We start from the raw sequence: 14,696 nt of genomic DNA, 5'->3' as shown, positions 1-14,696 counted from the left end.
CTTCTGACACTCTGGGTAATGCAGAAGGCTGACTCTTGTTTTGTTCTTCAGTTTATGTAACTTAACAATTGAAATTCAAGATACTTGTGATCCCAACTATGTTGCAGGTGGTGCATTGCAGGTCGGGTATGAAAAACGACTTTCCGAATTTGACAAGTTTGAAAACCAATTTGAGGTAAGTGATTGTATACTAGCCACATAAAGAAAATATTATCCCAGTTGATAAGTACGATAACAATGTCTAAGGTACATATAAACTTTAATGGAGGGATCATGAGACCATAACAAGTCGGGAGAATTTCAATTGAAAAGTCAATCACAATGACGTCACGAGTCCACAAGCGGGAAGTCCTGGGATGGTTCGGGCAGTCATCATCGCAGTCTGAAACCTGTGGCGAAGATGGGTCACCCTTATCCATCTGTCCTGTCTTGGCGTTGTTACACGTGGACGTCCAGAACGTGGCCGATCAATTACGTCATTTGTGTTCTGGTAGCGTCTCACCAGTGCAGAAATGGTGTTCCGGTGGCAGTGGAAATGTGCAGCCACTTGTCGTCACTTGACATTACCCCACGGACCATCCCAATGGCTCCATGACGTTGTGCAGACGTGAGCCTTGGCATGCTATGCGTTTCAATAGCCGTTTAATTTTTTGAACGATCCCGGAATGCACGTGCAACAACATACTGCACGTCTCAAGGACGAACCCGCTGACGTCACGGAACGTGGCACGTGCATGCATGTTGGATACATGTCACTAATCTCTGAGTTTAAATCCTTATGTGTCTACACAGGTTTGATGAAATTAGATTTTAAATTTTTGTATGCACAGTTTCTTTATGTGCCTAGTATACTTTTGTATTTCTTAGTTTTGTATCTCAGTTGCTACCTCGGGTTATGTTAAGTTTCCAGTGCTTGTTGTACGACATGCCTCAGTGGATGGGGAGTTCAATCGAAAAGGGAACATTTAGTCACACTGGGGATTTCTTGATATAAAAATAGTTTCAGTATTAATTGAAATGTTTGCCAAAGCATTTTTAAACACACAGCTTACTTCTTGCTCGTTAGCAATGCATCTCCAAGTCTGCTGTGAAGACCAAGTTTGAGCAGCACACTGTGAGCGGCAAATCAATCACATCCGATGTCAGGGGAATCATTGAGCAGGCATATACCACAAACCTGCAGTTGAGGTAAGTCACACATTACACTAACACTACACAAAGACTCACAATAATGCCAAGAAGAGTGACTGGAGTGACAGACTTCTGCCTATACTTCATGTCAGTACAACACTTGCATCCCTGTATAATGTGTGTACTCAAGATATTTAAGTCTGTTGGCTGCAAGCTGGTCTTGTTCACATTTTTTAAGGATTTTACTACTTAATTAACGGAAGAGTGAGTGAGTGAGTGAGTGAGTTTAGTTTTAGCTATATTCCAGCTATATGGCGGCGGTCTGTAAATAATCGAGTCTGGACCAGACAATCCAGTGATCAACAGCATGAGCATCGATGTGCGCAATTGGGAACCGATGACATGTGTCAACCAAGTCAGCGAAACTGACCACCCGATCCCGTTAGTCGCCTCTTACGACAAGATAGTCGCCTTTTTATGGCAAGCACATGGGTTGCTGAAGACCTATTCTACCCCGGATCTTCACGGGTCATTAACGGAAGACCAAAAGATATAGTTAAAAGTAAACGACTTTGTACGTTACCATGCTTCTATGAATCTCCAGGGTATATGTTCCGATGAATCTCCACAACTTCCTTGGATGCATCTATGTCTCGGCCCGATAATTTTATTACTTCCCTTTACTGGCTCCGCATTCTCACAGTAGCCAATCAGCTAAGACGCCGTAACAACCGAGCTTGCCAGTGTCAACAAAGATAGCGGTCGCAGCCTCGAAGGTCTGTTGTCAGTGCGACTCAGACTTTGGGGGAAATCATACAGACAAATTGACAGGTCTGAAACTTTAAAAAAAATATATGCAAGAACGCCTTCTACCTCTTTCAGAGTACCGCTGCATCAGTTGTGTTGCCAAGTTTAATTGGTTAGATAATTTAAGAAGCGAAAGTGAGTTGTGATTGGTACGCTCAACTTCCCAGCGTAGACATCTGATTGGATATAAAGCCAGCCAAGGGAGCCGTAAATGCATCCAGGGCATAGTGGAGATTTATCGTAGTGTATACCCTGGAGATTATCGAGGATGGAGTGGATGTTGTGAGACATGAATTTTGGTTATTATGACATTGGATTTTGTGAAACATAACAATAGTGGAAAGGAGGTACTGTGGACAACATTTTGGCTCCTATGTCTCTAGAACTGATCAGAAAAAAAAGCGACAAGAGCGAAATAATGAACTGGTCGACATTGAGAGGGATCTTTTCTCTCTGGCCAATAAGATGGAGACAGAGATCCCTACCATGGTTAAAGATGTGCTAAAGGAGGTAAGGGCATTTCAGTTCTTCTGACGTTTACTCTGTAGGGTTAGAATAGGATTCTCAGGAGGGTTAGAATAGGTCCTGACCTGCTGGGTCAGAATAGGTCTCATGCGATACATATTTACAGGAACAATGAGGTATCTTATTTGATCTGATGGTTAGGCTTTGTTTATTGTGTGTTTTCATTCCATGGCGGCAAGTGAGTTTGACATAGTAATATTAATGCCAACCACATTCTGTGGACTTTAATATTTACAGGCCTTTTAAATATGGAAGGCATACTGTTTACCTGACATATAACAACATTATGTCACTGAACCTTTAAAGGATTACACTTTGGAATTGAAACCACTACCTTCATGTCCAATTTGTTAAGTTCCACCAAATAATACAGGTTGACACAGCGCGCTGAGTGAGGAGATCCGCCGACTGTCTGCCCTGGTGGAGGAATATGACCACCCCTTCCGTGCTGACAATGTCGAAGAATACAAGGAGGTGGGCACAACAACACACACAATTGTATCTCAACCCAAACTGTAATGCTCATTTCAATGAGTGCGTTAAAATTTAAAGAAAGTCACATCGGCCGTATTTCAGCCATATCGTGACCATTAGAGTTCCATATTAAAAGAAACCTAGTCAGTATAAATACCTGTCAACGAAGGACAGTAAAATAGCTACAAGAACACAGGTGAAAATTTAAAACTAGCACATAAGCCCTCTCAGGGCGACAATAAGTCTACACTACTTCAACCCCCTTTGAGAGTACTGCCACAAACGATCTCAGCTATCAGATGTGTTCGTCCAAATATACAGATCCTTCATTATATACCAAACATATTGATCAAAAAAAGTAAACGAGAATTTATGCTAAAAAAAATCATTCGTGGTTAAAACTTTGAAATAGTTATCCCTTGTGATGGAAAAATCTACACAATCAAGCAGGACATGCTTGATTGTTATTCTTTCATCACAAGGGATACAAAATGGAGAATCTTCAACTTTTAACAAAATATAATATTCATGCATGTAACGAGAATGGCCAATGCTAATGTGACCTCGGCAGCTTTTACACGTGACATCCTTACATCTGTACATCAGACCAAGCAATTGACATTGTTATGGTGTTCACTTAGTTGATGAAATTCACCATATAGTCTGGTAGGATGGGTACAGCATTCAAGTCCCGTGGAAGTTTTGTGATGAAAGCAAGACATTGTGTTTATTGTATTCATCAGACATGCTAGTTAAATAAAAAGTTTGGTTCCAAGTTGAAATATGGTGCAAATAGTACTTTTGAGCACTGTACAAAGTGGTTGTGGAAAAGGTTGCTAAAATGTCAGAAGGTCATAATGGGAGAGTTGAATATTTAAAGTTATGAACTTTATCCAATTGTGTTTCTCTATTTCATGAAATATTTTATTAAAAGAAAACCCCAAAATATATTTTTTTTAATTAAAAAAATACATATAATGAACACTCCCTCTCTCAAAATGGCAGCTAGCAGACGAATTTAAGCAGATGTAGGTTTTGTGCATTTTGTAAGTATATGATTGCTTCATTTCATCAACTCAATGTAAATCAAGAGTAGTATATACAATGGGGGTTCTGGATCACTTTCAACCAAAGCCTCTGCAAAGCCTTATTTCACAAGTAAGGCTTTGGTCGGGCCCTTAGCTCTTGCTACCATTTCCCCTACTATGAAAAAGTTTGGGCCGATAGCGGTTCTGGATCACTTTCAACCAAAGCCTTATTTCACAAGTAAGGCTTTGGTCGGACCCTTAGCTCTTGCTACCATTACCCCTACTACAAAAGTTGGGGGATGCGAACGCACCTCCTAGCCGCGCTACCGGGGGCATGGCTGGAGTAATGGGGCACCGCTATGCTGGAGGTAACACTGTACCGTACGGTACGATCAATAATTCTTCTCTCACAAACCCCCTACCTGGCCCATCCCTCAAGTAGTACAAGTTAGGCTCGTCTGCTTTGATGTCCACTTTATCTATGTTGTAAGTTTTGACTGACCATATAGGATCGGTGGCTCGCTTACGGCTATCACCCTCGTGTTCCCCCGGCTGGTATAGATACCTCACTAGGGCCCTATCTGGTATCTGTTTCTCCTTCCCACGCAATGGAGCAGCCGACTCTGCAACTATTGATTTTAGTTTGATAGCATCTGCCGGTTTCTTATCAGTGAGCCGGGTGACTTCATGGTTGATTGCCGACACCACCTTGGGTAACCTCACGACCCATTCAGTCGATCGTTTTCCGGGTTACCATCTCCCTCGCATACTGATGGCCGAATAATCGCTCAGCCAAAGTCCTATTAAATCTCTCAACTATGGCTTGGCTGCGATGGGCTCCAGCCGTGCCACGCCTGACCTTTGTATCGTGTTTGGCTAGCAGTTGTGACACGTCACCCATGAACTCCCGTCCGGGGTCAACTTGCAGCTCTGTTGGCCACGCCAGCGGACTCGCGTTTGTATATGCGTTCGAATCCTCTGGCTACCTGGGCCGAATCTTTCGCGGTCAAGGGTTCGGCTTCCTTGTAGCGACTGGCCACATCCACGACTGTTAAGGCATACTTGTACCTCTTGTCGTGGGGTAGGAACAGTAGGTCTGCCTGGTGAACGCTATTAGGTATGTTAATACCGAACCTCCTTCTAGGCACGTAGCGTGGTGCCGGTAAATAGATCTGCCACAGGGCTTGTTTTTCAAGCCACGCTTTGGCCTCCTCCGGGGGTACTCGCGCCATTTTAGCTAGCTTATCTACAGCACTAGCTCCTTTCCAGTACCCACGCGGGCTGTAGTAAATAGCCTCAAACTTTCTCTGGTTTCGTGACATGTCTTGGTTCAATTTTCTCATGTCCATACGCGTACGTGTTTATCCCATCAATAGCTATCCAACGTTTAGTGTCCATAGGCGACAGGGACGTCTTGTTTATAGTCAGTCCGTATATCTTATGCCCATCACTTCTAAGTGTGTTCATTTTATGCCTAAAGGTACGGGTCTTGAACAGGGCTTCCTTGAATCTGGCGTGTTTGATGTGTTGTTTCACCACATACTTCTTAACACCCTTAGCCTTCCGGATTTCACCATTGTCGGCCTTCAGTATGGAGTACATCTTAGGCCTCAACCCTATGTACTCAGCTATGGGCGTGCCAGCACACTCATCCTTCATCTTACCTAGGACCTTTTTATTTACCGTACTGTGTATGGCATGGTCCTTGGGGTAGTCGCTGGTGTCATACAAATCGAGGTGTTTTTTCATGTCCTCGTACACGTCCTCGGTTCGAATCTCCATTAGCAGGGAATCCGTGTCAGTGTACAGCACTTCACACCTGTCGTCGTACTGTTTCTTAAGCTCGTTGTAGTAAAAGTCGTACATCAGGTGTTTGGATAAATCGAGGATGCTCATCCCCACGTAAACAGGCCGGTTGAATTTTATGTGACTTTTCTTCATGTGTAAGGCAACTAGATCATTGGTGAATATTTTGCTACGGTTGAATGCCGGACTGGCTATCAGTCTCCTGAGCTTGTCTTCCTCATTTGACCGAACCAGCTTCACGGTCACGCGTTTCCTCAGGTTTTCCATAGTCTTACCAAACACCGAGTTGTTCATGAGCTTGTAGAGATTTTTCTCAAAGTCACTGGTGGCAAGCTTTCGGAGGTCTGTGTTCATTCTGATGTAAGGCTCCATCCAGGGGCTCTGGGTGAACACGAGCACCCTGTGTATTTTGGTCAGCCTCATACCCAACGACAGGTACAGCTGTAGGTTGCGATAGTGAACGATGTACTTGGTCTTATTCATTAAGTTGGGCACGAGTTTTTCAACGTCTGTCACACGCCCACCTAACAAGTTATGTTGGTACTCAGACATCCAGTCTGGGTTAACCCTCATACGTTCGGGGAGCCAGGGGGTAGCTGTTGTGTGATGTGTGTAATGCCTTGGGGTATTCCAAGTCAACCTCGAGGATATAACCTTTATTCGAATCTGGTGCGATGCTCATAACATCGACCTCCTGTGACGCCCATTCGAACCCCCCTGTGGGTAGATACTGGCTCATGGCCCAGCCATACAGGTTGTTGGCGTCGAGGTAGAGAATGTGATTGGTTGGCTTGCTAGGGTCGTAACCCTTCACGTATTGATTATTTGCTTTCGGCGTATCGCTTGGTTGCCATGGAGATCCCACCTCGCAAAGCCTTTCTCAATGAATAGGTGCATGTCATAATCTGTAAGCAATTCCAACTTAACTCCGGTCTTTTTAAGCAAGGCATCCCACGACAGACCTGGGCTGGTGTAATACCATCGCGGGTCGAGTTTATACTGCTTGAAACACGTCCCGCCTAAACGTCTCAAACACGTCGGCTAACAGCAGTACATCTGTCCTCAAGTACAGGTCATGATAATCCCCAGGTTCTTACAACCCAGTTTATTCCATACATTAATAGCATGTGAGTAATCATCTTGGGATATTTCCGAGTCTGTCAGATTGCTGTAAAATTCTCTGATGGGGGGTAGTCTGGTCTCAGCGAACTTGGGCCAACTATCCATGTACTCATAGGGGTACACACCCTTCCTCATAAGCAGGGGTCTAGTCTCGGTGTCTGTGTATCGGTCGGTGATAGGGAAGGTATCGTTGGCCTTGACCAGACTGTCTAATGAAGACAAGAGAAATTGTACTGAATCTATGAACCTAAGGCCGTTTAAGCTGAAGGAGATGTATCTCTCCATGTTGTTGGGAATGCACGTTATATTACCATCGATTTTCGCGATGGCCTGCATGATTAAGTGAGAGTCGTACCCTCTCAAGTTGTGAAAGACAACGGGGATGTTTATTGTCTTAGGGTTGATTCTAAGCTTGAGGTTACACGTGCTGTGAGCCGCGCCTCTATACTTACCGGTTACGTGACAGTGATCTCTCACCGAATCACCATTCAGTGGTGAGTCACACACGTGACAGTTAGTGCTGCAGGTGTGAGCTAGCCTGTCGTCTTGGGTCATACGCATGGGAGCGACTTTATACAACGCATTCCTAATAATTTTTTCTTCCTCCTGCAAACACTTTAGAAACCTTTCAGCCGCGTCAGGGCCCCTATACACTACGGGAGCTTTCGTTTCCCCATCACAACGGACGACAATGTATCCAAACCCACAGGCTTCATGCTCTTGTGTTTTGTGGGTGAAGCTCTCACCTGTGGGAGCCCCGCCTGTGGGGGTATCCCCAACAACTGGTTTAACCAAGGCTTCAAAGTCGGCGTATATGATATAAGGCACAGACATTTGGTTCTTGTGGTTACCGAATTTTAGGATATTATCACCTTCCTTAGGCATGTCGACTCGTATAGCCGTCTGCCCCACACCTTGACAATCCTCCCGGTGGGATTCTAATAAATCAGCTCGTGTGAAGCCATGTAGGCACCGTTCGCAGAAGTGGGTCTTTTCTCTGTGTGCTGATTGGTCATACAACAGCCTGCTAAAGTGTTTTATCCATGTGTAGTGATACTTGTCACCTCGCTGGATCATGAATATATTGATAATGGGTTTCCCCAACACTGGGCTGACCCTGTGCACTATTGTTGTGTTACCTTCGTGCCCAAAGACATTTATAGCTAGATTATTCTGTTTTTCTATTTTAGTTATCTGGGATATGGGGGTGGGTTCATCTATACCATCCCAGTTGAGCCTATCGTCTTGGGGATAACTAGAAGGCCTGTTCGAATTAGTGTCAGCTGGAAACAAGGCTGACCTGATAGCTAACCTCAAGCAATCGTCTCCTCTATTCCTGACGTTGACTATGGCATGTTTTTTCCTATAGTAGGGAGGCAAGTCTAGGTATGACCCGCCTCTGAACGGTACGTAGTTAGCTATGTCTAGATAGACATTATCGATTTTATCCACAGTCCACCCGGACCCCAGGTGTGTGTAGCGTTCTAGGTATTCCCGTATCTGCTGAAAACTGGTATCGATTGATGCGTCAATGGTCTCTATATGGGTCACGACCTCTTGTTTACCCCGGAAGTAAGGCTGAACGTACTCAGTGACCCCAGTGGGGGTTCCCCCCACGCCCCCTACCTGCTTATCGAGCGACATTTTCACTGTGATTTGAAATTTGATACTTCCTAGACTGTTTAGTTCCTGGTTGACCTTATCAGCTATCAGAGGCTTGATATCTGCGATATCTATGTCCCTATCAACATGCATGCGCCAGCCTCTCAAATAGTTGCCTACAGCGCGCTCAGTTGGTACGAACTGTAGGTCGACAGCTCTATTCTGCCGTAACAGTTCTACAAGCTGTGGTTTCCTCATTCGGGAATATCCCCCTAACCCCAAATCACGTGCCTGAACTTTCAGTTCTTTTACAGTGGGAGGTTTTGCCACGAGGTCATGTGATAACAATGCGACTAACCCGACTCTCCCCAGGTTTGAATAACCCGTGTGCCCAAGCTGTTTTGCTTGAGCTTTTAATTGTTTTACCGTGGGAGGGGCTTCTAAACCTAGTAATCTCAACAATGCTGGCTTCCGCATTCGAGAATACCCGATCACACCTCGCTGCCTGGCGACCCGCTTAAGTTCACCAACAGTGGTCATAATTGCGTACACACCTAAGAGAACCAATGTCTAATTGGCCCACCGTAAGGTAAAAAATCAAGATACACCTTATCGATTATTCCCTCAACCCACCCGGAATATGCGCAGCATAGTAGGGTGTTTTGTATTACTTGCAACGAGTCGTCAACAAGTATATCTATATCCCCATGCACATCTACTCTCGCCCACCATCAAAGTAATTCCAAGTGTGCCCAGCCCATGGCACATCAAACCCTACTTTTACAATGATTGTAAACGAGCACCCCTTATATAGTTCCCTAATAATCATGGGTTTGAGGACACTAATATCTATACTTTTCCCCACGTCCATCTGCCAGCTGCTCAGGCAACCTTCCCTGGGCTCAGTTTCCACAAACATAGCTATACGTATGTGTGTATAATCTCTAATTGGGCCACTGGCAAAGGGACCTGCCTTACACTGTTATCTTGAGAAGTCGCCTACGTTCTTTTATGTAGGGCTTTTTATTCTCGTAGATAAGGTGATGTCTGACTACGTTCGCCCCGTGAGCTTTACATAGACAGTAGTGCCCTTTAACCCTATACCGCATTACAGAACACACGTAGTTAGGGCTTCCCATGTGGAAACAACAGTACCCTGAGTCCTGCATTTCCTACCACAGGCCTCAGTCTTCCCCATAAGTATGTATTCGCATCGGTATGGAGCAGGTCTCATGTTTAGCATACTTATATGGGTATTTAGTCTAATTGTTTCGCAACCAATGCAGTCGCTGCTATACCCAGCGCTATGAAGCCCAGTTCACGGTCCATTTGCCCCTTGGATGGTGTGTAGTACTGAGCGAGTGTGGGTTTATTGAGTGGTTGCAACCGTTTACCAGTTAATAAGTAGTATTCTTTTCGCTCGTCGTCAACATCATGGAATGTTTGAACGGCATGGTTTTCACGCCTGAGTTGTTCGTTAATGTAATCGATCCTCTGGAGGCGTTTTTAGCGTGCATTTCGGATTGGGCAGCCTGTAATTTCTCAATAGCGAGATCATGCCGCTTCCTCTCTTCCTGTATTTCAGCCGCGTGTGACTCTCGTGAGTTTCGAGAAGAGGAAATTACTCCCGGAAAATGCCAGGGCATTCACTAACGCCCCACCGACCATCATAGCTATCGTGGCCATCCTATATTTACTTCATAATATTTTCAGGTAGTATCCCTTGTTTTACTAGGATGTCTTTTGTAGCCATCGCCATACCAAGGTTCATTATGAGCATACCCATATCCTGCAGGTTGAAATCTAGCTTGATAGTTGGTTGTTTAAGCACCAGTTTGGTCAACCGAGCGTATCCTACGGCTAGACTGGCGACCACTGTGGCGTGGTATGCGTCGTTGACGAACGTTTTCCCCTCAGACATTATGTATATGATATAAAATATTAAATTATAACATGATATGCGGGTCGACCTCTAATTGTGGGAGAGGGTTTCCCTCACCGGAATCCCTGTGAGGGTCTCCCTCCCTGGGATTCCTGTGTCGTGTATATAACCACGAGATAGCCACGGCAGCAGTTGCGCATACAACTAACAAGAGTCGCTCCGGGTGAGTCACCCTGATAATTTTATGTTGGTTACACCACCGTTTTTTACCGGCAGCTACTCTCTTAGGATTCTTCTGCCTGGTTACTGTTTCCCCCAACTTTGGGGTTTCCGCCAGTTGTGGGGTCTCCTCCCTGGAGGTTTCCTCCAGGTGTGGTGTCTCCTGTGCATCCATCTATACTATTATTATTATTTTTCCTCTCAAATTGACAATGCTTTGCCGTGATAATTGCCGCCGTCACCGGGGCTAACAACATACCATATTTGTGGTACAGCTCGCAGCTAATAGAGCTCAAGGCGTGTTCGATAAAAGGGTCTTTCTCAAGGTCTTCCCACAGGTAAAGCCGACGCTCTGGGGGGAATGGGAAGGAAGTATGACGCAATACCAGTGTATATCTGGGTCATAGCCGATCCTATTGTCTTTGTCATCTCTGCTCCGAGCCGGGACTCGTATCTAGCGTACAGCTTATCGATTTCTTCGGCTGTCATTTTGTGAATTTTATCCGGAGTGTACTCCCCAAAGTAATGTTTGGCTTTGCCACCAACAGCCAACGCCACCAGTTTCTCTCGCTTGTCATCATCCACCTGTGGTGATTGGGGTACCAACAATTGTTCGAGCAATTCCTCACACTCCATCTTATAATGTAACAAGTAAGTTTTAGTTTTAACAATATAATACCCGATGCAGGCAAAACACAGCGAAATAAAGGTTAAGTTGCACACGACGAACACTTCAAATACCATAGCTATAACCAAATGCTAAGCATTATACTAAGCATTTGCTAAGCTTTGCTAAGCATTGCTAAGCTTTGCTAAGCTAAAACACCCTATATGCTACTGGTTGGTCGGTCTTGAGCACGAGCTTAGCATGTTTAGTTTCAGCGAGCTGTTTCTTCACCCGTTCCCGTTCTAATTTACTCATCACATCGTTCTCTCTCAAACACTCTTCGAACGAATCCCTGTCCTTGCAGTGAAATAAGGCCACCCATCGCGTCTGCTCCCTGAGGTCTTTCAACACCGAGTTGAACTTCTGCGTCAGTACCCATACGCTGTGATTTGCGTGTCGGCCGGAGAAGGCCAGGTACGATAGCATATCTCTCTTTTTTGTTATCTCGCGATTAGCGCTGCAGTCGTCCAGTATGAACAGTGTAGACTCCCCTTTAAATTTCTCGTAAAGAGCTTTCAACCAGTCCTGCAGGCATGTTCCCGGGTCGACTTTGTGCACGTCCGGGTCCGTCATCACCCAAGGTCTTTCCGTGTACGTTTTATTCATGCTCAGAGTAGGGCACATGATAACGATGTTATCAAACACATCCCTGTAGTACCCCTCCAACATATCCAACACGAAAACGGTCTTCCCACAGCCCGTCTGCCCGCACACTATGGCGCAGTGTGGGTCGCGGGGCAAATCAATGCCGCCGGCAGGCAAATCAGTAGATGGCCTGCACGAATCTCCCATTGTCTATATTAAGTTGCGCGTCCATAATAACGTACAGATATAATTTCAACTTACCAGCGGGTTGAGCCTTCTTGGTAATCTGGATAGTAATCCCCTCGCTGCCATTGTCTATGCGGCGTCCGCTACCGTGTAGTTTATCGTCATCTGTGGATCGCATGTCCAACCATAGGGCGTACTTGGTGGTCAGGTATTCACCGATCTTCACGGAGGATAGGTCCAGGTCTTTGGTTATGTGGTGTTGTTTGGCTGGTAGCTTTTTTATCTCATCCCACTGCTGGTATGACCTCATACCATGACTGAACAGCTGGTTGGGCACGCCCTCGATGGTCACTTCCACCTTTTCAATCTCGGGGTTGAAAAACTTCTCGCTGTCCCTCCGGAACGGGTCGTAATCCTCCACGGGACGACCAGGATGCCTTTCATCGATCGCGCTGGCACGTTCAGGTTGATATTCCACACAGTGTCGCTCTTATCTCGCACGACTGATCTATGCCTCAGTATGCGATCATACAGGATGGCCATCTTCCCAGAGTACTGGCTTCGAACCTGCCTGGCCAGCTCCGGGCTAGTGACCATGTCGAACTCCAGAGAGATGTTGTCTATAGCGTAACTGGCCTCATCACCGTTCGGCGTACGCACTACTTTACTGTAGTCGTTAAACGTTAGCTCGTATTCAAGCCTATCACCCAGCGCGGCCTGGTAAAACGGCGCGTGCCCGTGAGCAACTTCGAAGTCGAAATGCGCACGCAGAACCGGTTCCCGTACGCTTGGGCGATGGCCTTTTCACCGTCCGTGATCTTGTCTAGCTGGTCTTGCGTGAAGGCATACCCTATGCGCGACCGGGTTGATTTGCTGATACCCTGGTACACGTCATTGACACGTTCTCCCTCGCTTTTCCAGAGATCCCCGTAGCAGTGAAACACGTCGCTGTCGTCGATGCTCAGCACCTCGTTACCGCTGATCTTGATGGTGGTTTTCTTGATGATGGCTCGACCTACGTTCCGCACTAGCTCACGTTTGTCGTTGGTGGAGGTCAACGTGAGGTTGAACGCCAGTCGAACCGTGCCTGGTACAATGAGGTCATTCTCACCAAGGTTTGGAAATCTAACCAGCAGAGTTTGATTCTGGTCTATCTTGCTGGGATTGTTGGTGATGGTCACCGACTGGCGCACGGCTCTGGCACCTAGTGGCTCTCTTGATCTTCGAAAAGGATCTAGTTTTCTACCGTACATTGTTATATAAATGAAATATATTTTAATACTAAATAATGGCCGAGGACATACCTATGGATGATATGTGGGATGATAGTGCCCAGGCATTCGAGGATGACACCTCATTCACTACCCCCTTAAGTACTGAACTTATACAGCCAGCTGTCAACGATTATTACAACGCAGTTGAAAATAGAGACAACATCAAGCCGTTGGGAAGGGACTATGCCAAGTTAACCGTCGATAAGAAGGGCACGCTGCGATTGAAGGCTTACCCGGAGATCGATCTCATGAATAAGCGCACGAGAGAACCGCTTGCTTTGTCAACACTCACCAGTCGCCATGGGGGTCAGCTGATCCGTGATGAACTAGGCTTCATAGATTACGGCGGCGCGCGGTCAAAGCTTCCCCCGAAGGCCGTCCAAGATCTGCAAGCAGCCAGGGCCAATACTGGGGATGCTAAAGAAACGTCGGACAGTATCGAAAAACTATTGACCACGTACCATGACAAACCCTTGCCGGGTCTCGAATTTCCCCTGAGGGAACTGCGAGGCCTAGACGAAGCCTTGAAACATGTACGCGGAGAACTAGTGAACAACATGGGGAAACTTAATGAAATCGATGAGCACATTGCTCGCGAGAAAATAAAACTCACCGAAGCGGATGGTGATATGAAACGGCGTATTGAGGAGAGAATAAAAAACTTGGAAGACGAGAGACGGACTCGGTTGGAATCCGCTTCCTCTAACCGGGAAGCCCTCCGATCCCAGATCAGTAGAGTACGGGAAACCATCGATGGAGTCCTAAATGAAGACACCACGCTAGCTGACAGGATTCGGATCCTGTTCCGGGAGCAAGGCATCACCATCGCCAGCATTCTGACCGCATTGGGCTTCATCATATCAACCCTGGTGGTGTCACTGACGCCTGCCGGCGGCGGTGGGGGTACCCCCACACCAACACCCACAGGTGGTGTCAAAGAGTGGATAAAAAAACTCGGGGAGGCCCTGGCTAAACTGGCTGGTAAGGCTGCCGAAGCCCTACCCGGCATCCTGGGTAGCATCGTCTCGTGGCTGCTGGGTGCTCTGGCTAAAACTGCCACGTGGCTTAGTCAAAACCTGTGGGCAGCCATTGTCGCCATGGTGGGTTTGGTGTACGTAGCGGCTAAGAAATTTTTAACCAAATAAGCCCCAAAGCTACCCCACCAACCACCAGGGCTGTTTTACGATCGATGTGCTGCTGATTGGATTGTGGGGCCACCCCCACAGGGGTGTTGGTTGAACCCTAGGCTCGGGTGGCGCACTATACCCGCTTTCACCGGTCGTGGGTGGTGGGGCGTGGGGGCGTTGACATCGAGGTTGACGCCAACTTTTGGTCCGCCGTGGCTACAACTATTTTGTTGTTGTAGCCCACTACTTTTTTTACCCTCA

General features: G+C 46.3%; 1 protein-coding gene across 1 annotated transcript in view; it reads left to right on the top strand.

The window, feature by feature from the left end:
• Positions 1-14,696, top strand: part of LOC124274684 (mitofusin-2-like) — a 118,530-nt gene that overhangs the window by 23,143 nt on the left and 80,691 nt on the right. Inside the window, exons 5-8 of the mRNA XM_046710053.1 lie at positions 108-175; positions 1,067-1,188; positions 2,322-2,448; positions 2,837-2,937. Of these exons, the coding sequence (XP_046566009.1) occupies positions 108-175; positions 1,067-1,188; positions 2,322-2,448; positions 2,837-2,854 (335 nt within the window). The 3' untranslated portion in view covers positions 2,855-2,937. The remainder of the gene's footprint in view (positions 1-107; positions 176-1,066; positions 1,189-2,321; positions 2,449-2,836; positions 2,938-14,696) is intronic.

This window comes from Haliotis rubra, unplaced genomic scaffold, assembly GCF_003918875.1.
Source record: "Haliotis rubra isolate DU_JTF1 unplaced genomic scaffold, ASM391887v1 Scf1040, whole genome shotgun sequence".
Lineage (NCBI taxonomy): Eukaryota > Metazoa > Mollusca > Gastropoda > Lepetellida > Haliotidae > Haliotis > Haliotis rubra.
Note: the sequence above shows the minus strand (reverse complement) of the source record. Positions and strands in the feature narration are given on the sequence as shown.